Source organism: Agelaius tricolor, unplaced genomic scaffold (assembly GCF_023055355.1).
Source record: "Agelaius tricolor isolate 1412-34295 unplaced genomic scaffold, bAgeTri1.0.p SCAF_14, whole genome shotgun sequence".
In the NCBI taxonomy this organism is placed as follows: Eukaryota; Metazoa; Chordata; class Aves; order Passeriformes; family Icteridae; genus Agelaius; species Agelaius tricolor.
The window spans coordinates 539,429-562,885 of NW_027269274.1; the positions used below are offsets into that span (position 1 = coordinate 539,429).

The following is a 23,457-nucleotide window of genomic DNA, read 5'->3' on the forward strand; positions in this document are numbered from 1 at the left end:
CTCCAGGCAGAGCTCAGCTGCTGCTCCAGGGAGAGTGAGCAGCTCCTGCACGGGCTCCTGGCCAGGTGCACTTCACAAAGCTGCAGAAACCCTGCCCGGGCTTGGGAAGAGTTGGGGAGGTGTATTTCCATCGCATCCTGTGCCACAGGTGCTGTGTTGCTTCTCTTGCAGACAGGGCCAGGGGTCTGGCTGTGCCCGTGAGCAGCTCTCCCTCCCTGCCTGCCTTGCTGGGATCAGTATTGGTTATTTGCAGCCGAGGGGCTGGGTTCTGGCAGCGCCAGGCAGGGCCAGCACTGGAGCCCAGCTGTTCCTGCAGTGCCTGTTCCTACAGGATGCAGCAGGGACCCAGGTGCTGCCGGGGACACCAGCTGCCCAAGGAGCCCGTCCCACGCTCCACAGGCACCTCCAGTGCTGCTGAGCCCACTTGGGGAAGGTCACAGGGGACTGCAGTGTGTCTGTCCTGGTGTCTGAAGGTCCTCTGGGGAAAGGAAATAAACACGGAACAGATGAAACCTTTGGTGGTTTGAGCTGGGATTTGGAGGGTGTGAAAGACTTTTTAAGCCTTTGAGCCAAAGCTGGGTTGGATTTGTTGTTAAACCTGGCAGTGCAGGGGGATGGGGTGAGAGACGGGTGCATGGCAGTGCCAGCTTCCTTAAGGTCAGTGCTGGCTATATTGAAGGTATTCACATGGACATTTATCAAGAAATAAAACCTTAGTTTACATGAGAATAGTGTGTGATTTCAGGTAGTACCAGATAGATAGAAGTATGGTTTTCTGGTTTCAAAAGGCAATTGAAAGCTCTGAGGTTGGTCTCAGTGTTGTAAGACTGTTTATTTTGACAAAGAATAAGGTTTAATGTGAGGCTGGTCGATGGCACTGTTCTGCTGTCTCTTGGGAAGCAGATCCTGTGGTTATTGAGGCCAGAATTCACCCAGGGCTTGGAGGGAGCTCCGGCAGAGCTGTGCTGTTTGCTCTGGGACAAGGGAGGAGAACCTTCCTGGCCAGTGTCTGTAGCTGATGTCTTTGTTCCTCTCCTGTCCTGTGCCTGCAGAGATCCGAACGCAGCTGGTGGAGCAGTTCAAATGCCTGGAGCAGCAGTCGGAGTCGCGGCTGCAGCTGCTGCAGGACCTGCAGGAGTTCTTCCGCAGGAAGGCCGAGATCGAGCTGGAGTACTCCCGCAGCCTGGAGAAGCTGGCCGAGCGCTTCTCTTCCAAGATCCGCAGCTCCAGGGAGCACCAGTTCAAGTGAGTGCTGTTCCCAGGGCAGACTGGTGCAGAGCAAGGGGCACCGGGGGCTGGCCTGCGGCCTCGTGCTCCTAAAGCAGAGTGAAGTCACGTCAGCCTCGTCTGTCTCATCCCTGCGTGGCTCACAGAAGGAACTGGACGTTTGTCTGTCCAGGACTTGCACCACAGCATCGCTGACCTGTGCTGCCTGAATTGCACTTACTGAGCACTTCCAGAGCAACACAATAAAATAGGAACTGGGGACTAGGAAGGAGTCAAACCCCTTGATTTTTTGAAGGGTCTTGAATTCAGCCACTGATTTGATTGTGCAAATAGGGCTGGGCCTGGTCCATAATCCTGGTTTTTGTGTGTAGCCCAGTCACCAGCTATCCAGGTGCTGGGTGTTTCATGCCGGCTCACTGGCAGGCTCAGGGTTGGAAGCAGTTTCTGAAAATGGAATTTACTGCACTTTATTTGCAATAAAGTATGTGCTTTTTCTGTGCTTAGCCGTATGGTGTTGGAGGGAGGCAGATCCTTAGTGGAAATATTGTGAAACAAAGCTTTGAAATAGGAAATATGAACTGAGTCCTGGGATTGTGTGAGAATCAAACCAGTGATGCAATTGTGAAATCCATGAATATGTAAATATGTGTTTTCAAAAGCAGCTTCTTTTCAGTTTAACCACACTTGTGAGCTTGGCTAAACCAGAAAATATCTGAAGAAAATAGAAAGGAAAACAACCTTGACTCAGAATTTCATTTTGGAGGCGACTGCTCTGTGTTGAGGATACTGGCTTGTGCCGTTCTGCTGGCTGGTGACCTCAAGGCCCTGTGGAGGCCACTGCCCCTTGCAGCTGGGGGCTGCTCCCTGCTCCCCGTGTGTGCCAGGCCAGAGGGACCCGGCTGGGCTCTGTGGGGCCACGCTTGGTGCTCGTGCTGGGGTTGGCAGCTGCTGTGGGTTGTTGTGTCCCCTGCCACAGCTGGCTCTCCTGGCAGTGTTGGGGTGCAGGGTCTCACTGGGCAGCATGGGCAGCGCAGGAGCTGTGCCTGTCAGGATGTGTGCCCAGTGCCCAGCAGGATGTGTGCCCAGTACCCGACAGGCTGTGTGCCCGGCAGGCTGTGTGCCCAGTGCCTGGCAGGAGCTGTGTGCCCTGCAGGCTGTGTGCCCAGTGCCCTGCAGGCTGTGTGCCCAGTGCCCGGCAGGATGTGTGCCCAGTGCCTGGCAGGCTGTGTGCCCTGCACAATCTGTGCCCGGCAGGCTGTGTGCCCAGTACCCGACAGGCTGTGTGCCTGGCAGGCTGTGTGCCCTGTGCCCGGCAGGCTGTGTGCCCAGCACAATCTGTGCCCTGCAGGCTGTGTGCCCAGTGCCCTGCAGGCTATGTGCCTGGTGCCTGGCAGGCTGTGTGCCCTGTGCCCGGCAGGCTGTGTGCCCAGCACAATCTGTGCCCTGCAGGCTGTGTGCCCAGTGCCCGACAGGAGCTGTGTGCCCAGCAGGATGTGTGCCCTGCAGGCTGTGTGCCCTGTGCCCTGCAGGCTGTGTGCCCAGTACCCGACAGGCTGTGTGCCCAGTGCCCTGCAGGCTGAGTGCCCAGTGCCCTGCAGGCTGTGTACCCTGTCCCTGGCAGGCTGTGTGCCCAGTACCCGGCAGGCTGTGTGCCCTGTGCCCTGCAGGCTGTGTGCCCTTTGCCTGGCAGGCTGTGTGCCCTGTGCCCTGCAGGCTGTGTGCCCAGCACAACCTGTGCCCTGGGACCGTGTGGCACTGGCAGCATGGAGCCAGGTGCTGGTCCTGGCTGCTCTCCTTGCAGCACCTGACCCGAGCTCTCCACCTTTGCCTCCCTGGGCCACAGTGTTTGTCCCTGTCTCAGTTTCTGCCAGCGGTGTCTGTGAAAGTCTCTCAGCTGGAATTGTGCCCTTTGTTCCGGATGAAGCTCACGTTGTTCAGTCAGTGGCCAAAGGCTGCAGCTGCTGTTCAGTGCCTTTCAGAGAGAGCCTGGGCTTTGCCTGCTTGCTGCCCTTCTCCTCACCAGCCCCAGGCTCTTCACAGAGAGTTTCTTCCTCTAACCCCTGGTGATTTTTTTCCTGTTTCAGCTGCAAGAGCAGTGATTTTTGCTGTTACATTACTAAATCCTATTTATTCCATATTACTAAATCCCATTTAATCTGTTTACTCGGTCTCTCTGGTGTGAGGCTTTACTGCTGTCTTATGCCAAGCTCTGCTGATGATGAGTTGCTGTTCAGATCCTCTCTGTCCTTCTGGCATCTGGCTGTTGCATGTTGGTTGTGTGGTGCTGGGTGCTGCGCTGTGCACCAAGGAATTGAAAGAGCTCTGGTTCAGAGATGGAGCCCACAGAGGCTCAGGGGCTGTCTGCCCTCACCCATTAGCTCAGAGCAGTATTGGGACTTTGCATTGCTTACAATTCCAGAAGCTGCTGCTGTGCAGTGTCCACAGGTGACAAGTGGTTCTCCACTGTTCTAAAGGACCTGGGCACAAGTGCTGGTGTTGGTGGTGTTAGTTGGGTCAGCTTCATTTCAGTGCTCTCTCCTGCTGAGTCCTCACTGTCCATTCCATGTCCAGAGACTCCCTTCATACATTTTTATCTTCCAGACTGCTGTGTACCTGCCCTTAGCAGGCCCATCTGCAGCACTTCCCCAGCTGCTCATGTGTGTCATTACTGTGATGAGGCTGTGACTCTCAGGATTCACGTCCCTGCAGTGCTGCTTTGTCCCCGTGCAGCCGTGTGCAGCGGGCTGTGCCCAGCCCTGGCTCTGGCCATCGTGGTGCCTCCAGGGCCAGGACTCGTCCTGCAGTCTGCAGGCAGTTGTTCTGTCTGTGTGTGCATGCACAGGGTCTGCAGTCTCCACGCTGTCCCCCACAGCGTACCTGGGTGTGTTCATGTTGTGCACAGACACTCTGAACTAACGTTGGGTGCAGAACCCTTTGGTGAGCACTTTTCAGTGCCCTAAAGCCAGCACAGTGCAGTGGGGGCAAAGGGCCCTTCTGCAGCAGTGACAGCTGTATTCATAGAGCAAAGCTCTCTCCCTTTCCAGGGATGTCTCTTCTCCTGCGCCATCTTCCAGAGCACAGTTTGGGAAGGGGCTGGCTGGGGGCCGGCTGTGGTACAGGTGCTTGCGTGGCACTGGACATCCCTGTGTGGCAGTGCTGGTGCAGCTGGAAGGGGAGATCATGCCCTGAATCCCAGTGGCTGTGTGCGGGGAGGGAGGGAGGCTATGTGCCCACAGTGTTCATTTGAAAATGTGTGCCTTCTTGACATGTTCACCTGGCCTTTTTGATTTTTCTTTTCCACGATTCTCTAGGAAAGATCAGCACCTCCTGTCCCCTGTGAACTGCTGGTACCTGGTTCTGACGCAGACGCGTCGGGAGAGCCGGGACCACGCCACCCTGAACGACATCTTCATGAACAATGTCATCGTGCGGCTGTCCCAGATCAGTGAGGATGTCATCAGGCTCTTCAAAAAGGTGACTGGGCAGCCTTGCTTCATGAGCATCCATCCTGGCTTTTAGTCTAAAATAGAATTGTCATCAATGTTGCAGAGCAAATCTTGCAAGGGACTATCACCAAAGTCATTCCAGGTAGTATTTATCCTAGAGTTTGAAAGGAACTGAGATCTAGACCTGTCAAGTCTGGAGTGTGAGGTGTGACCTGGTGCTCAAAGTGTCAGTGCCAGAGAAGTGAGAGGTGGAAACGGGCTGACTCTTTTTTCCAGACTCTTTGGAGGGCTTCAGAGAACAGGTCAGAACAGGCTTGTTGGGTGGAACCTTGCCCAGGAGCAGGATGACAGCCATGAGGCAGCACAAGAAAGGAGTCACTGTGCTTCCTGAGGGCAAGAGTCATGCCTCAGAAATTCAGGGGAGGTATTCCCAGGAGCCAGAGATCATGTCATTAGGGCCTTCACTGGGAAAGGGACTTAGCTGAAATTCCTGAGGAGCTGTTGAAGAGTAGAGAGGGGTTGTTTTCTGGATTAATGATTAGTTAAAAGGCAGGAAAAAAGGGAAGGAGAGTTCCAGTGCAGTTCCTAAGAAATTATTTGGAAAAAGCCTGAACAGTAAGATGACAAAATCTGCTGATGATACAGAATTATTAATGATAACCGAATTAAAAAGGAGCATCAGAGACTTCTGAGAATCACACAGTCAGGTGGACCAGAGCTGTTCATTGAAGGTGTGGGGTGTGGTAAGAGCATGAAGAGTCCCAGCAGAGGGTAGGCTCTGTGGCCTTGTTTCCATCAGGGGACTGTAGTGAGGGAGCAGGGTGAGCCACAGGGCACCTGCCTCTCCAGCAGGAGAAGGCTCATAATCAGGGCTTATCTGGAAATTTCAGCCTGACTGGAGAATAAATTTCATGTGATATTTTTATGGCCAGTTTCCTCTAGTTTATAGATCTGACCTAGAAATTAAACTGCAAGGTCAGGTTTGTGTTGGCTGGTTTGATATGGGATTTCATCCCTTTTCCTGTTCTCCTGCCCTCCAGAAATGGAGGTACTTGGTAGATGTCAGTTAGTCCAGTTCTATCTCAAAATGTTCCTCTCATTTGCATTTTGCTCTGAACCGGTTTTTGAGATTTATATTTAAACTATGCTTCTGCTTTCCCTGCCCATGTCTGGGGATGGTGTGTCTTGTTTGGAAACACAGCCAGCTTGCAAACAAGGACATATATTGAATGTGTTGAGTGTTTTCCTGTTGTATGTCAATCCTCAGTCAGGACAGGATGGTGAAGAATTTCATCCATTCAGCAGAATTATTTCTTTGTTTTTGGTGTTCTTCCATCTCCCCTTACTTTTGAACTTAAATTTCAACTTCTAAGGCTCAACACTTAAATTTGATAGAAATGGTTGCTCCTTGTTTGTCCCTCCTCCATCTCCTCCAGGAGAGGTGGGTGACTCCCTCTGCAGCCTGCCAGAGCCAGCACCTGCTTTGCATCCAGAGGAGCCTTTACAGCTGTGGGCATCTGTGATTTCACTGGGCTTGTTCCTTGGACTTACCTGTCCCTGGAAATAAGGTTCAGCTAAATCAGGGAAAAGACTTACTTTGTGTCAACATTTACCTTTCATGTGGACAGGGAGGCTGCCACTTTTGGGCATATTCAGGTTATTTATTTTTCTCAGCCTATGGCACACCTTGTCTGAAGGGATCTGAGGCTGCACTTCCACTTCACAGCAGTGCTCAGTGGGAACCTGGGGCACCCCTGTGGAAACAGGAGCATGCTGGTAAATGGGTCCTGAAGGTCCAGCCTTGCAGCATATGAAGCTGCTCAGAGGAGGGAGCTTTCACTGTGGTGCCCAGTCTGGATTTGAGTGTGGTGGGTAAAACCCTCCAAGGGGGCCAGGCTGTGCGAGGCTGCTGGCAGATAACCTGGCTGCAGAAGGGTTAAAGCAGTCATGGCTCAGCTGCTGGGTGTGCTGGAGATTGCTCTTTGATGGTAAATTAGAGTAACATTTTTTTCCAGAAATGTCACTTTTAATTCTTCCCATCTAGAGTTTATTAATGGCCTGTGACACGCTGCGGGGACACGAGGAGCCAGGAGGTTTTGTGTTTCCTGCACTCATTATGTAAATGCCAGCAGTCCTGGGAAGGGTGGGGAGGGCTCAGGGCTACAGGGTGAGCATAACTAAGGAGCTCAGCACGTGGTAATCTGCCTGGAGAGATGTGGGTGCAGAGCTGCTGCTCCCTCGGCTTCCCTGGCTGAGCCTGGCACAGGCGGGGTCACAGTCACTGAACCGGGCAGTGCAGTTTGTCCCTCTCCACCCAGTGTCCTCCTGTCCCTGAACCAGGCAGTTTGTCCCTCCCCACCCAGGTGTCCTCCTGTCCCTGAACCAGGCAGTTTGTCCCTCCCCACCCAGGTGTCCTCCTGTCACTGAACCAGGCAGTTTGTCCCTCCCCACCCAGGTGTCCTCCTGTCCCTGAACCAGGCAGTTTGTCCCTCCCCACCCAGGTGTCCTCCTGTCCCTGAACCAGGCAGTTTGTCCCTCCCCACCCAGGTGTCCTCCTGTCACTGAACCAGGCAGTTTGTCCCTCTCCACCCAGTGTCCTCCTGTCCCTGAGCAGTTTGTCCCTGTCCACCCCAGTGTCCTCCTGTCACTGAACCAGGCAGTTTGTCCCTGTCCACCCCAGTGTCCTCCTGTCACTGGGCAGTTTGTCCCTCTCCACCCCAGTGTCCTCCTGTCTCTGAACCAGGCAGTTTGTCCCTCCCCACCCCAGTGTCCTCCTGTCCCTGAACCAGGCAGTTTGTCCCTCCCCACCCAGGTGTCCTGGCACACTCAAACCCAGGGTGAGGCACCCATTGCCAGGGAGATGTTTGCTGCAATCTAGCCTGCTGTGCAGAAGGAAGGAAGTATGATGCTTCTTCCAGGTATGGGATACAGGAAATTACATGTTTGAGACAGAGCATTGCTATGTCTAAAATAAGGGTGCTGGCTTATTCCCCGGTGTGGGATTTAATTACGTGCTGTGACAGTGTATTTAATTACAGCCCGTGCTGCTTTGTCCTGGATGGAGGTTGGATGAAGAAGCAGTGTCTGGATGGGAGCTCTTGTCTTTGTCTTGGATGTCCACTGCCAGTCATCCATGCTGCTGCTGCCCCAGGCTTTGTCAGCATGGCAGGAGTTTTAATAAATTGCTAACTTGAAGCCATTGCTGTCTCAGTGAGCAGCTGTGGGTTTTAGGAGGAATGTGAAGCATAAAGGAAGCACCTAAATTGTAGTTCGGGTTTTGTGGATGGTCCCAGGAACTGGAATGGTGTTTTGGTGTTGTCTTCTGTAAGTACACAAATAAAATTTCTCCACTGGAGAAAGGGAAGGCAGCAGGCTTGGAGGACAGGCAAGTCCTTCAGCTTGGAAGAGGCTGCACATCCTCACTCATCCTCACTCATCCTCACTGCCCTCTTGGATGCTGGGGGTCTCCCAGCAGTGCTGCAGGCCCTCTGCAGCAGGGGCCAGGTGTTGGGTTAGTGTCTGGAAGCAATTGGCTCTTTGACTGTGCTCCCCACCTGTGGCTGCCTGTGCAGGTGTAGCTCATGGAGCAACAACCGAGCCTGTTTGTGTTGCTCTATTTCAGAGTCTAAAATTGGGTTGAAAATTACAGCTCTGCGGCCTTGCCCTGCACGGTGCAGGAAATCCGGGGCAGAGGCAGAGCTGCGGCCCAGCTGGGCCACAGCTTCTGCCACCAGCCTGTCCTGTCCTCCCCAGGCCTTTGGGAAGCCTTGGCTTGGGGCCTGCTCCTGGCAGCAGGGGTGGCTGCAGGCTGCGTGTGACTCCTGCAGGCTGTGGGCTCCAAGCCCCTGGCTGGAGACCTTGGCTGCAATAACTCACATAGAATCACAGGATGGTTTGGGTTGGAAAAGCTGTCTGAGGCCATGGAGCCCAACCCTTCCCCCAGGACTGCCAAGGCCACCACTAACCCATGTCCCCAAGTGCCACGTCCACACAGCTTTAAAATTCCTCCAGGAATGGAGAAGAAATTTGTTCCAAGTGTTCAACCCAAACTTCCCTGGTACAACTTGAGGCTGTTTTCTCTTGTCCTGTCCCCTGTTCTCTGGAGCAGAACTTGGCCCCCACCGGGCTGCACCTTCCTGTCAGGAGCTGTAGAGGGTGAGGAGGTCCCCAAACCTCTTTGGGCTGTGTCTGGGGGGATGCAATCTGTCACAGCTCTGCTGTGAATGAGGCCCCAGTGAGATTTTTGGGAGCAGTGATGACCATCAGTGTTGGTGGGCAGGGGACAGGGCCTGGGCTCCAGTGCAGATGGGTTCCTGGTGGCCGTGGGCCTCCACTGAGGTCCAACCTTGTGGTCACTGGCATCATCCTGGCACCTCCCTGGTACCCATGGGAGTGGGGGCAGAGTGCTCAGTCAGGCCTCTGAGGATGGGGCTGTCCCAGGTGCCCTGCACCAACTCACAGACACACTGTGGTTACTGGGTGGGACTGTCACCCTTTGGACTGCTTGTTTCAGGCTTTGCTTTTAGCCTAACTTCTGATAATCTAGATTAAACTTTCAAAGTCTGTAGGTTATCTCATTGACTGGAATTAGAGGACATTTCCATGTCGAGGGCTTCTCTCATCACCCAGACTGGTGGAATGTTGTTTTCCCTGCCCACGTGCACAAAACTTCCTGGAGTTATTTGAGGAAATCTGGGAGAAACTGCTCAGTTTTGTTTTGGTTTGGTTTAGGGGAGGGAGGAGGGGGTGTCTATACTTAGTTTAAACACATCTTCAAGCTATAATAAGTGTTTCCTAGCCAAGAAGATTCCACGGAGAGATTTGTGGTGTAATTTCAGGCAGGCAGGAAAGCAGTGTGAGCACATCCCAGCACCTCCAGCTGCTGGGCTGCAGCAGGAGCTGTTGGATCTGCAGCCAGGCTCCAGTGTTGGGCAGCTCCCCATGCTGTGGCCTCTCCATGAAGGGCTGTGTCCATGCTCTACGAGGCTGGCAACTGCATCTGCCTCATCCTGCCTGGCAAGGAAAGGGAAAACACAGCCTGATAATGGCATTTCAGCAGACAGGAGGATGCCAGGAGTTCCTCACTGGCACGGAGTGTCTCCTCAGCTGGCTGAACTTTGGCTGCTGCTGTTGTGAAACTGGAAACTTTATTATATAACTGTGGTGTAGCTATTTTGTAATGTCCTTTTTCAGAGATGCTTTGGTTCACTCAGGTCAGAATAGTGAAAATGAGCTACTGAGGAGGAGCTGGGGGCTGGGTCATGGCCGAGGGAATTGTAAACCTGGGATGCTGGTGCTGGGGAGCCCTGGTAGTCTTTGCTCTGAAATACCAGCATTGGCTGGAATTGCAGGCCCAGCAGCAGATGTGTTTAATCACAGAGCAGCAGAGTTTTCAGATCAGGACAGACTGATTGGTGACGCTGTGGGGCTGGAGAATGCCAGTCTAGGGAACACAAATGGCTGTTGGATGATGTACACCCTGCCAGTCCCCAAACTGGGGGACAGTGTTGGGTGTTATACCCAAATGGGGACTTGGCTGTGGGCTGGGAATGAATTTTACCAGTGGAAAGGCAAAGCAGTATTGCCTGTAATTTCAGATTCATCTGTTTTGCAGGGTAAATAGGTTAAATTATACGAAATTCTTCCTCATGGTCTCTGAAACCCAGCTTGGGTGATCCATGGGCAAACATCAACCTCAAATGAATACAGAGCTGCTCTGAAACTGCACGAGACTTTGCTGTGCTGTGCATTCACGTTTATGATTCCTCTGAACTGTATTTTCATTTTCGATCTGCATGTTTTGAGCATAACAGTCTCACCTCTCCTTGTTTTTGTCTTGCAGAGCAAGGAGATTGGCCTCCAGATGCACGAGGAGCTCCTGAAAGTCACCAATGAGCTCTACACGGTGAGTACTGAGCCATCCCCCTGTTCCCCAGCCTGGGGAGCACAGGCTTGTTCAGCAAATCTGAGAGGGCTCTGCCCTGGCTGTCCTGCAGCGGGGCCCATCCCTTCCCCTCCATCCCTTGGGAGCTCTCTCCTCACTGGGGTGGCAGTGCTGGAGGCCAGGGCTGGGTCCCAGTGCCCAGCTGCTTCCCTGGAGCCTGGAGGGGCAGTGTGGGTGTGATCCAGGCAGATCCCTGTGTCTGCAATGCCCTCACCCCTGGGGCTGTGTGATCCAGTCACATCCCTGTGTCTGCAGTGCCCTCACCTGCTGGGGTCTGATCCATTCAGATCCCTGTGTCTGCAGTGCCCTCACCTGCTGGGGCTTGGGCACCCCATCACCTTTTGGCCCTGCTCAGACCCTGGGTTGGTGATTTCCAGGCACCAATGGCTCTGAGCTGGCCCTGCTTGTCTGTTGGACGCCTCCGTGCCCCTGTGAGCCCTGGGGGGATGGCTGAACACGACATTCTGCTGGGGAATGCAGAAAACTTCTGGCTCATAGGGGCTCAGCTCTGTCTTGTGCCCCGAGGAGCACTTTGGCTGCAGAGCTGTCTGTGCCTCCCAGTGAGATCATGTGCTGTTAGTCAGGACGTGGCTCTTCAAGCGGGTTTTCATAGCAGAGTAGTAAAAGTCTTTGTGTTGCTTTTGCCTCTTGCCCTGTAGCAAGTGTTCTTTAAAAAAATATTTTATTTGTGGTTTAGGAGCAACAAAACCATATAAAGTCTGCCTTTTTGTTGGAAAATTGAGATAATATATTTTCTTTCTTTGGTTGTATCTGTAACTGGTACATAAATAATGCTGCAGTAGGTTTATTCCTAAACAATCATTCTATTTCATCTTTTTGAAAAACAGGCCTAAACAACAGAGCATGAATGATTGTATTTGAAATTTCTGCCATAAATCTCCTCTTAACAGGTTGGTTCCTGCGCTGGCTGTTGAAGGATTTGATTGTTGTGAGACCTGCAGTGTGGGTGGACAGCAGATCAGATTAAAAAGCCTGTGTGAGATTTGGGAGTGCGTTGTTGATGGTTGAATGTCACAAGCTGTGTTAGGGGTGGTGACTAATTAGGATTAATTGCAGCAGCAGCATGACAGATGCACAACAAGGGGAGGCCAGCAAGGGCTGGCCCGAGCTGCATAGCTGTGGAGCAGCCTGCTCTGAGCCCAGCCACGGGCAGGCCATCCCTGGGGACATGGGGGCCAGCACTGTGCTGAGTCCCACTGCAAGCAGTGACCAGGGAGGAGCACAGGGTCATTCTGCTCGTCCCCACAGGAGCTGAGACTTCTGCCATTCGCTGCTTTGCTCCGTGTGCTGAGCAGAATGGGCTTGAATGGTGAAACAAACTGGTTTGAGTGGGAAACTGGGACAGCTGGAGGAGCTCTGTGTTTGCGCCCAGCCTTGCTGCTGAGATAACAAACTGGTTGTGTCATCCAGGCGGGAGGGAGCAGGGAGGGGACAGATTTCAAAAGCATGAAGAAAAAGCCCACGGGGCAATCAGGGTCACCTCACGTGTGCTTGGTGCCAGCAGCTCCTGCTCTCAGAGTTCTGTTCCTGAGCCATCAGGTGAAGGGGCCCAGCTGCCCCCAGCTCAGGGGTCTGGGGTGCCTGGGGACACTTTGGGGCTGAGCTGCTGCTGTGTGTTCTGTACAGCACGTGGGGTGCCCATGAGCAGCACGGGAGCTGTGGCTGCTGGCAAAGCCAGGCACGGGGTAGGGACCTGGCCCACAGGACACCAGGCTGCTGCTGTGTCAGAAATGTCACTTTGCTGTCAGCACAGGGAAGTTGATTTTCTTGCCTCTGGCCAGGCCTTTACCCACAGCTCGTCCATGCCCTGGCAAGGCTGCTTTTTAAGCCTCTGCGAGGGGAATTCTGTGCACTGGGTGGAAACAACAATTTTTTACAGGCTTCTCAGGCATTCACTGTCTCAAACCTAAGCCAAAACAACCACATTGATTTTAGCTCAGCCTTGTTGCTGTTCTGATGCAAGTCACCCTGTGGAGTCTGTATGGAGAGAACCAAAGCCACACTGATTTTAATCAAAATGGAAGTGGATGACTTTCATTCTGAAGTGGAGATGCTTGTGAATGGTTTTGTGCAGAAATAGTTCAGCTGTGAGTTAAAACCAGCTTTGTTCCTTTGGTTCCTCCTTATGGATTCCAGAGAGAGGTACCAGCTGGAGCTGGTAAAGGCAGAAGGCTGAGGGGGCCTGAGCCTGTACCTGACACGGTCCCCCCATTTCTGCTCTGGCTCCTCTGCTGGTCAGAACCTTGGGGATGAGCTGTTGAGGAGAACAAAGCCCTTGTAGCTGGAGACTGCCAGCAGTGCCATTTATGGCCGGTATTTTGGCAACAGCCTTTATCCAGAACATGTAATTAATATGGAAAACACAACTCGTGTTGTTAAATAACTAATGAACATTGGAACATATTTTTCCTCCTTGGCTGCAGCTAATTAACTGATTTGCAGGAAGGATCCCCGGGACGCAGCTGTGGCAGTTTGTCTTTGTGTCACAGCACTGCAGGCCAGGGACAGCCTGATCTGATTGCAGGCACCGAGATGGCACCAGGGAATTGCAGATCAGGGCTGATTGCTGCACTGCAGGCTGGCCCTGGCCAAAATTAAGGCAGATATAAACAGAAATATGCTCTGAATTTCCAGGAGCGAGCTGTGTGGCAGGGCAGCTGGTGAGGAGCACAGCGAGTTGTTTAAGGTGTCTGTTTTGGTTGGGTAACTGTCCCATAACCTTCAGATTTCACAGAACCCTGCAATGTGGAGCCCTGTTACTCGTTGGGCTTCTCTGCCATGTCGTGTCAGGGCCTCTCTGCGTGCTGCAGGAGCCTTCTCTCTTGCTGCCTGCAGCCCTGATATGCAGCACTTTCCTTTCACTTCCCTCTGTGTGTTCACAAAAAGATGTAGGTAGTGAGGGTGAGGAGGGCTCAGTGAAACCCTCTGGTCTTTCTCTTTAAGAAAATCCCAGGAATCTTCTGGTCTATGTGGATCCTGTGACATTCACTGCAGAAAAGGCAGTTTGAAATATGTGGCTGGAATCTGTGTTAAGAATCTTTGGGGTCTGGAAATGCAGCAGCTCAGGGCCAAGCAGGAGCCTTTGCTCACTGCCCCTTGCCTGTCCCTGGCACTGGGGTGTCCCTGGCATTGGGGTGTCCCTGCACTGGGGTGTCCCTGCACACTGGGGTGTCCCTGCACACTGGGGTGTCCCTGCAGCAGGGGGTTTGTGCACTCTGAAGGGCGTTGGGAGCCTGCTTTGGCTGAGGGCTGTGCTTGGCAGGAGGAGGGGCCCTGCAGCTCAGCCTGACCTGCTCCAAGTCAAACACTCCTGGGTCCTGCTGGCAGCTGAGGAAAGCTGTGTTTGCTTCATTAAACCTTGTGTAAAAATCTCCTGCCTTTGGGGACTCCTGCTTGTTTTAACCCTTGGGCCTCAGGCAGCCTGTCCCAGCGTGTCCCAGCGTGTCCCAGCGTGTCCCAGCGTGTCCCAGCGTGTCCCAGTATGTCCCAGCCTGTCCCAGCGTGTCCCAGCCTGTCCCAGTGTGTCCCAGCGTGTCCCAGCGTGTCCCAGCGTGTCCCAGCCTGTCCCAGCCTGTCCCAGCGTGTCCCAGCGTGTCCCAGCGTGTCCCAGCGTGTCCCAGTATGTCCCAGTGTGTCCCAGGCTGCAGTGCCAGCCCTGCTGAGGCTGAGTGCAGTGAGCAGTCAGGCACTGTGTGCTGTGTCAAGGCAATGTGAAATAAACCACCCACATCCCGAAGGGAGATGATGGAAGGGGACAGTGTGACTAAAGGCATAAAGAGAGAGGAGCAGATGTGTCCCTCTTGCCAGCTCCATTAAAACGATCCAGTGTGCCCTTTGGGCTCTTGTTTCTGAAAGGGGAGGTTGTGCTGGAAGTTTTGCCTGTAGAGTGTTCCAGGATCAGCATCATCCCTCCTGGATCTGGAATGTGAAGGAGAAGGTGCTGCTGCACCTGTGCTGGCACTGCCTGTGCCTGCTGCTGGCAGCAAGGGGAGGATGAGCTGGTGACAGGAGATAAACCCCATTTCTGCCTGGGGATTGCAGCTCCTCCACTTTGGGGTGGTTCTGCTGTCTGGGTGGCAGAGCAAGGGCTGGCTGATGGCTTAGCAAGTCCAAGTGTAGGAACAGAGGGGTTAGATCAAAAGGGAGTTCAGAGTGACTGTGGCCTCCCTCACAGTCACTTGTCATGGAGACCCTTATCCCAGCTGCAGAGCTCTGAGGTTATTCCTTATTTCCCTCTTGGCAGGCACACGGTGCTCTGACTGCAGGCATGGGCTGGATCATGTCCCCCCCATCACAGCTCTTAGGCCAGCCTGGAGCCTCTACAAATAGGGCTGGGGCTGGGATTCCTCTCTCAAGCTTTCCTCCCCACTGTGTTCCTTAATGCCCCACAGCCCCTCTGCCCTGCCCAGGGCTGCTGGCTTGTCCTGCTCTGGTGCTGCAGGTGACCATGGGCAGGGGGCTCATGACCTCCTGTGCCTGCAGGTGATGAAGACCTACCACATGTACCACGCAGAGAGCATCAGTGCCGAGAGCAAGCTGAAGGAGGCAGAGAAGCAGGAGGAGAAGCAGTTCAACAAGTCAGGGGACATCAGTGTGAACCTGCTGCGACATGAGGACCGGCCGCAGCGGCGCAGCTCTGTCAAGAAGATTGAGAAGATGAAGGAGAAGGTGGGTGAGAGGGAAGGAAGAGGGACCTGGGCTGGGGTTGGGGCTCCCTGCAGGCAGTGGGGGTTGGCCTCAGCCTTGTCCCTGTCTGTGAGGCCATTCCTGTATCTCTGGGAAGGGGCTGGGAGGGCTGGTGTCTCGTGTGCGCGTTCTGCTGAAGGCAACCCAAGGAGGCCATCACAGGTGTCATCCCTGCTCCTGGCTGTGGAGAAGGGCAGGACCAGCTTCCAGAGAAGGCTTGACTCAGAGGCAGGATGGCATGACAAGGACAGGCAGTGCAGCCTTGGATGGAGGGGTGGACCTGCTCAGAGCCACGTGGACCCTCCTGGCTGTCTCTGCAGAGGGAGAGCTGAGACAGGGGCCCTGGGGGCAATGGCTGCTGGAGCACAGGACAGGGAGAGGTGCTGGAGCTGCTTCTCCAGCAGCAGCTCAGGCCACGGCGTGCTGGGGGCCTGGCTGTGCCACTGGGACCCCAGAGGCTGTGCTGAGGAGGGCAGTGCAGCAGGGTGCCCCACTCTGCGTGGGGATGCACCCTGGTCTGGAAAACTGGGGTTTGTCTGGCATGTGTTCTTTGAAAAAGGGCTTTTAAAAATGATCCACAGCCTTGGATTCGCTCAGGCACTGACTCCTGGTAGCAAAAAAACAATTGGATCTATGAAATACCAGTGTTCTTCCTCTGTAGACTGTCTGGGAGTGAGAGTGCAGTATTTAGATGGATTTGCTAGGCAAAACCCTTTGTGCTGTTGTGGCCTTAGCAAATCCCTGTGACCTCAGGATCTCCACAAGTTTTTGTGTTAATTTTGGAGAAAAGGGGGCAGTTTCCCCAACCAGGATGCCTTTACTCACTGGCTCACCCAGCCCTGGGACATTTCTAACAGTGAACTTCTCGGAAGGGTTAATCTTCTGATTCAGCCTTCAGAGCAGGGATCTGCCTGAGCAGATGTCCCAGATCTGGAGCACATCTGCTTTCCTACAGTTTTGAATTCTGGGTCCTGTTCTGAATTGTGTAGCTTGGGCCTCTGGGCCAGATTCCACTTTGATACAGCTGCACACATCTGGAGCAAGTCCAAATGTATGTCAGCATTTCTGGGGGGAAAATTTGGCCCTCTGGTTTTGACTGATGCCAAAATCCCCAGCAGCAGCTGTGCTCAGGGGCTCCAAGTACCTCTGAGCAGGATGCACTCATCCTGGCTGGCTGGCAGTGCGAGGGGTGTTCAGATGGGATCTCCTCCACCCTGGCAAGGTCCCTGTTTTCATACCAGACACCAAATTTTAGTAATTACCTCATCACACCCAGGCTGCAGGGTGCTGTGGGGGTCTGGGCAGGAGAAACTGTGCCAATACCACCCTGTTTGTGCTCTGACACTGCATTCTGCTTTTTCAGAGACAAGCCAAGTATTCTGAGAACAAGCTGAAGTGTACAAAAGCCAGGAATGACTACCTGCTGAACCTGGCAGCCACCAACGCGGCCGTGAGCAAGTACTACATCCACGACGTCTCTGACCTCATTGATGTGAGTGCCTTCCTGGGCCCAGCCAGCCTGCTGGGCTCCTATCTGCACCCTGTGCTGCTGAAGGGCTGTCTCTGGGGCCTTGGGATATTCTTAACTGGGGCTGAAGGTGTCCTGTGAATTGGGTTTGCCTTGGGGTGAGCCAGGGGAGACTGAGGTTTCTTCTTGGCCCATTGGTTAGTCTGGATTGGAGACAGAGAAATGCTCCCCCAGGTCAGGCACAGCCTTCGTTGTGGTGCTGAGCCAGAGGGGTTTTTTCTCTCTATGACCCGGTGACTTTGGTGGGGATTCAGCACACGTGGCAGCGCTGTCCTGGCTGGGGAAGGCGCCCTGGGGCTTTGTCCCGGTGCTCCTTGCAGGGAACAGCCTCAGGGCAGGAACTGCTGGAGGCAGCTTCATGGCAACGGCAGGAACTGAGCGCTGGTGACTCCTACAAACTGCTTTGAGATGATTCAGAGAAGGGATTTGCCCAGAGAAGGGATTTCTGCTTCTTCCTTTATCGGGCATCCCACAGCGTGTAGATTTCACTGTGCAGTTTCTGCCTGCTGGAGTTGCCTCAGTGAGTGCATAAATAGCTGAGCTTGAAGCACTGAGTTACCATCATTACCTAAATGTACAATTTAAAAAGCTGCTTGAATGTTTACCTCCTTTCCTACCCCATTAGCATGTAGTTACACTGCTGAGAATTAAAGTAAGTCTGATGCAAATCCCCAATGACTTCAAGATTTTCATATATGATAAAATACTCTTCATTATGTTTTGTTCTCTTTATTATTGAAGATGTGTTAAAAAACAAGTAAGTTGATCTTGGAGACATTTGAATGGCAGGGTATGAGAACACCTTGATTTATCTGCAGGCTTTCTGCTTTTGCAGTGCATGTTCTATCTTTCTTTTGTTAAATTATTTTTTAAGCAAGGATGACTTAGTTTTGTGGAGATTTTTGAACTTTGATTTTCTGGAGATTTGCTGAGTTCCATTTTAGCTCTGTCTGTTTATATTATTCTTCCCAGCTTTTATTTCCTCACTGACACTTCCTCTGGAGTCAGCAGATGGCATTTCTCCCACATTCTAGAAATCCCTTCAGGGACTTCAGCTAAAGCATCTTTAACATGGAGCAATGAAATTTCCCCAATTACAAAGTCTGTTCACCAAAGAAACAAAATACTGGATGTGTGAGCTGAGCTTGCGTGAGCCACGCTCCGAGCCTGGCTGGCTACTACTGAGCCTAGGGCAGCTCTGAGCCTGGGGCAGCTCTGAGCCCGTCTGGGCACACTCTGAGCCTGGCTGGGCACATTCTGGGCCTGGCTGGGCACACTCTGAGCCTGGGCACACTCTGAGCCTGGCTGGGCACACTCTGAGCCTGTCTGGGCACATTCTGAGCCCGTCTGGGCACACTCTGAGCCCGGCTGGCCCTGCTCTGAGCCCGGCTGGGCACACTCTGAGCCCGGCTGGGCACACTCTGAGCCCGGCTGGGCACACTCTGAGCCCATCTGGGCACACTCTGAGCCCAGCTGGGCACACTCTGAGCCCGGCTGGGCACACTCTGAGCCTGGCTGGCCCCAGTCTGAGCCTGGGGCAGCTCTGAGCCCGGGATGCACCGTGCTGCCTCTCTGGGACACAGGAGAGGCGACAGGGCTCGCACACCCCTGCATCTCCGGTACAAATTGCCACGTGCAGCTGCTGGTTTCACACAAATCCGAACCGTCAGGACACTGCAGAGCCAATTTACCGGCGTTTCCCCCAAATCCCAGCTGCCTCAGTGTCATCTCTTGGGCACAGCCTTGCCATCACTTGCTCCCTGGGTGTCCCTGCAGAGCAGTGTCTGGTGACAAAGCCATGCTCCACTCTCCTGCTCTGGCGAGACAGAGGCCCCAGCTGCTCCGGGAGGGAGGGAGGGAGGGAGGGAAGGCTCACAGGGCTGAGGTTTAATGAGAACTGTGAAGCCCATCAGAGGAGCCGTGAAGGGGCGCAGAGCCGTCTGCCCCTCTGCCTCCTGTGGCCTTGTTGTTTTGTCCTAGAAAGGAAGGGAAGAATATAGAGATAGATCAAATTAGCCTTGGACTGTCAGTGCACCACGGGGCCTCCTCCTCGGATGACACATGTGCCTGTTTAAGCGCCTGGGCTTGTCTCATTACTGTCATTAACTGTGTGACCAAGTTAATCTTTTCAGCCACGTATGTGAAGAGGAGATAAAGCTCCTTATCCATCCCTCTGGAGTTCTCTGGGAAATGGCTGCAAGATAGTTTGAAGTGGTCACATGAAAGGTATCACTAGATTCAGCAGAGAAAATGGAACAGGCAGTTTGCATACAAACTCATCTGCCAAAACGTGTGCAGCCTCCTCTGAGTCCTTCTGGAGCAGTAGCCCACTTCTCTATGGATTAGTGATTGCTGTATCTGAGACAAGCCAGGAAAGGAGGGGAGCTCTGAGGAAATTCAGCGTTACATGGAACTGTGGAATTGCTTGGTCCCTGGAAAAATTAGCTGAGTCAAGTTAGGGAACAGAAACAGCAGCTGAAATAGTTATGCCAAATATCCTCAGTTGGCTTTACTGGCCTGGTTGGAACAGGGCTTGGAGCAACCTGGGCTAGTGGAAGGTGTTGCTGTTCGTGGCAGGGTGGTTGAAATTGGATAATCTTTAAGGTCTCTCCCAACATAAACCATTCTAGGATTCTGTGATTTACTTGCCGCACAGTACAGCTCTAGATTTTGCAGCAATGTCAAGAGAGTAGAGGCTAGAAATTAAAATAAACATATAATTATTTTGTATTATGCATATAATTAAAAATAATGCAGAATATTTTTTTAAAAGCAGATAAGGAAAAAAATGCAGAGAAGAGGGAACAGAGCAGAGCAAATGAGTTGGGCTCTTTGTTTGCAGGCAGGGTCCTGTGGAGGCAGGGGCGTTACTGCTCTGCTGGGATGTTAGGGCATGGCTTGCAGGGCACACAGGTGCTACTCAGGTGTTACTCTGAGGTTCCACTTGCTCAGGTCCGAGGCGTGGGCCTGGCTGAACTCTGTCATGTGCAGGCTCAGCCTCCCAGATGACAGAGGGACTCTGTTGCTGGAGCCACAGAGCCCTGTGTGCATTTCCTTCTCCCGGAGCCCAGGAGTGCCCCTGTGCAGCTCTGGGTGGCCAGTGGGAGGCACACAGGTATTTGGCTGCTCCCATGGCGTTTTGGCCAAATGTGCTTGCTTGAGCTGCAGGAGCCGGTCTGTTTCTCAAGCTGAACACTGGGATATTTCCAGCCCTTGCAGGGTGTTACCAGCCGTGATGAATTAATGCTTGGGGAGCTCTGAGCTTGGCAGATGAAAGGCGCTGCGGAAGGGCCAGGATTATTATTTGTGGTTCTAATTTATTTGCCATCAAAGGGATGAGAGGGGTGAGAAAATGCCATTTGTTCTGGGGCTGGGAGCATTGGTTTGAAGTCTTTTTTTCTTCCTTTTTCTTCTCCCCTCCCCATTGTGTGTTCCTCTGGGAATGGCGTGGAAATCCCTGCTCCGTCTTTTCTTCTCTGGGCACCCGTGTGTGAAGCAGCCGTGCTGATCACCAGGGGCTTCAAGGGCTGCAGAGTGTGCAGGAGGTGCTGCCCTGCTTTTCAGGAGCAGCTGATTTCTGGGCACTGCAAATCACCGCCGGCTTCAGGGTGAGCCCAGCAGCAGAAAAGGGGAAACATTTCACATGGAATTTTGTCCTAAAAGCAGCTGGCAATGCCCTGAGCCCCTCTGCTCGGGCTGTGTGCCGTTCAGTGCTTTGCCTTGTAGTACCTCTTGGTTTTGTGTGCTTTGGGAATTCCCACCCATGTTTCCTCCTGGGACTGTTTTTTGTAGCAAAGTAGCTGTGATTTCAGGGGCTGGGAGGTGCTGAGGAGCGCACAGTCCGTTCCCAGGGCACAGGGCTGTGGTCAGCTGCTCAGGGCAGCAGTGCTGGTCCTCCCCCAGTGCTGGCACAGGGGTCCTGGCCCTGGTCCCTGCCCCATCTGTGTGCAGCCCCTTGGCTGCATTGTTCCAGCTCTGGGCTTTCTGTACAACCTGCAGTGGTCATAAAGGTGTTCATGCTGAAACTGTCTCACAGGAAAGACTTGCAGCACAGAATGAGGATTTGCCCCAAGCAGCAAATGAAAATTCACCCCTAATCTTTTTTGTGTTGCTTGTTGATTTTTTTTAAGGCAGGTCTGTGCCAGTCCATAACTGCCCATATTCTCAATTAATGTAATTAGAGGCTAAACAGAAGCAGGATAAATGGAGAGCTGTGACAATTTGATAGTTTTTACAAAACTGCTCATTATTGCACATGGGTTTTCACAGGTTTTAAAGACTAGGAGGGACAGTGGGGCTGGGAATTGATGCAGTGTAGCTTTGCTGCTGCTGGTTTGAGCAGAGGCTGAAGGCAGCACAGCCCTGCCATGATGTGATCTGAGCCGAGCGGTGTCACCTCACATTGGCACCAAGCATGAGATGGCTTCTTGGGTCAGAGCTGCTTGTGGCACCAGCTGAGCTTTTGGGTTTCACTTTGAGTTTATCAATATGAATTTCAGGAAGTATTTCTTCTTGGAAAGGGTTGTCAGACACTGGAATGGGCTGCCCAGGGAAGGGGTGGAGTTTCCATCCCTGGAGGTGTTCAAGGAATAGCTGGACACGGCATTCAGTGCTCAGGGCTGGGTGACATGGTGGGGATTGGTCACAGGTAGGACTGGCTCAGCTCTGATGGAGCTTTCAGGGCAGCAAATCCCTGTTCTGGTATGACACTTGACATGCCAAATTCAGTTATAGTGGGAACAATGTTTAAAACCAGTTTTTTGTGTAAAGTACAGTATTTTGGCAGCAGTTAACTCAAGTGTTATCATTTTCCCTAAGACAGACATGAGAGTGATGATCAGCAGCATGAGGAGCTGCTCCATGGTGGGAGGCAGGCAGCTGCCCAGGGACAGAGCAGGATGTGCCCACACCACAGGGCCTGGTGTCCACTGCCACGCCTTGCTTCAACTTCCATCTGTGTTTGAGAACCTTGAAAATGCTCTGGGAGTTTGTGTGACCCGACCCTCCTTTGTGTTTCCCAGTGCTGCGATCTGGGGTTCCATGCCAGCCTCGCTCGCACCTTCAGGACGTACCTGTCTGCAGAGTACAACCTGGAGACGTCGCGGCACGAGGGCCTGGACGTCATCGAGAACGCCGTGGACAACCTGGACGCGCGGAGCGACAAGCACACCGTCATGGACATGTGCAACCAGGTCTTCTGCCCGCCGCTCAAGTTCGAGTTCCAGCCTCACATGGGGGATGAGGTAACGTGCTCACCTGTGGGGCTGCGCAGGGGCCTGGCCCTCTCTAAACCATCACTTTGGAATTGTTCCAGATCCTCACCCCTCTCTGCTGCCTTCACACACTGCTCTTCATGTGTCCTTTCCTCATGAGACTCTGGGCTCGTTAGGGCTCCTCCTTTCAGGCCACCTCTTGCTCCATGTCTGTCCCAATTAGGGAGCCCATGGTTTGGCTCTCTCTGCCCCACAGATGTGCACAGGGGAGCTGTGATTAACCTGCTGTAATTGGGAGATGGCAGAAATACTCGGTGCTGGCCTGGGTCCAGGGCACTGCTCATGGGACACATGGCAACACAACCTCTCTGGAGGCTGCCAGGAGCTTGTGGGGGCTGGAGGGAGTGGTGTGGGTATGGAAATGTGTGTCTGGTCCGTGCATGACCCGTGGATTGTCTCCTGTCTCAGGTGTGCCAGGTGAGCGCCCAGCAGCCTGTGCAGACCGAGCTGCTGATGCGGTACCACCAGCTGCAGTCTCGGCTGGCCACCCTCAAGATAGAGAATGAAGAGGTAAGAGGTGGGCTCTGTGGGCAGCACTGCTGAGCCTTTCTTCCACTGGAGCTCTCCTGGTGTGCTCAGGTGTGGAGCCCCTCCTATGGCAGAGCTGGAAGTGCCCACAGACTGCAGCCAGTGCTAGCCCAGGGCTCAGCAGCTGCCTGTTGAGGGGTTGTTTTGGCTCAGGATGTGTCCTTTTCCCAGTCTGCCTCAAACCCACGCTGTCCTGTTTCCAATAGGTACGGAAAACGCTGGATGCCACGATGCAGACCTTGCAGGACATGCTGACAGTGGAAGATTTTGATGTTTCAGATGCCTTCCAGCACAGCCGCTCCACTGAGTCGGTCAAATCGGCTGCATCAGAGACCTACATGAGCAAAATCAACATTGCCAAGAGGAGAGCCAACCAGCAGGAGACTGAAATGTTCTATTTCACTGTGAGTCTCAGCTCAGGCATACAGGACACGAAGCATTAATTGCCAGGGCTGAGGCCCAGTTAAATGCTCATTAGTGAAGAGCAAGAACCAATTCAGTCTCTTTAAGTACTTGTCTTCTGTCAGATTTGGGTCTGGAATGCATTTCAGTGGCAGGGCACTACACAGGGACTGACAATCCAGTGCCTGCCTTGTTTTGCTCTTTGAAGGAACAACTGGAGCAGCCAGATGAGATTCAAAACTTACAGAGTGGAGTAGGAGAGGCTCAGAGCAGGGTGCAGACTCCAGATGGCCTCACCATGGGCCACCGTCCAGGGTCTCTTCAGGAAGGCCTTCAGGACTGTGAACCATGAGCCAAGTCTTCCTCTCTAGCCTTTACAGCCTAAATTTGCCCTTGGCCCAG

The 23,457-nt window shown here is 53.2% G+C and overlaps 1 protein-coding gene across 2 annotated transcripts in view; it reads left to right on the top strand.

The window, feature by feature from the left end:
• SRGAP3 (SLIT-ROBO Rho GTPase activating protein 3) overlaps positions 1-23,457 on the top strand; it is a 69,944-nt gene that overhangs the window by 28,337 nt on the left and 18,150 nt on the right. For both annotated transcript variants that reach the window (XM_071439273.1, XM_071439274.1), the window contains exons 2-9: positions 1,053-1,245; positions 4,539-4,701; positions 10,516-10,578; positions 15,121-15,306; positions 16,688-16,816; positions 21,874-22,095; positions 22,534-22,635; positions 22,860-23,057. In XM_071439273.1, the coding sequence (XP_071295374.1) occupies positions 1,053-1,245; positions 4,539-4,701; positions 10,516-10,578; positions 15,121-15,306; positions 16,688-16,816; positions 21,874-22,095; positions 22,534-22,635; positions 22,860-23,057 (1,256 nt within the window). The remainder of the gene's footprint in view (positions 1-1,052; positions 1,246-4,538; positions 4,702-10,515; positions 10,579-15,120; positions 15,307-16,687; positions 16,817-21,873; positions 22,096-22,533; positions 22,636-22,859; positions 23,058-23,457) is intronic.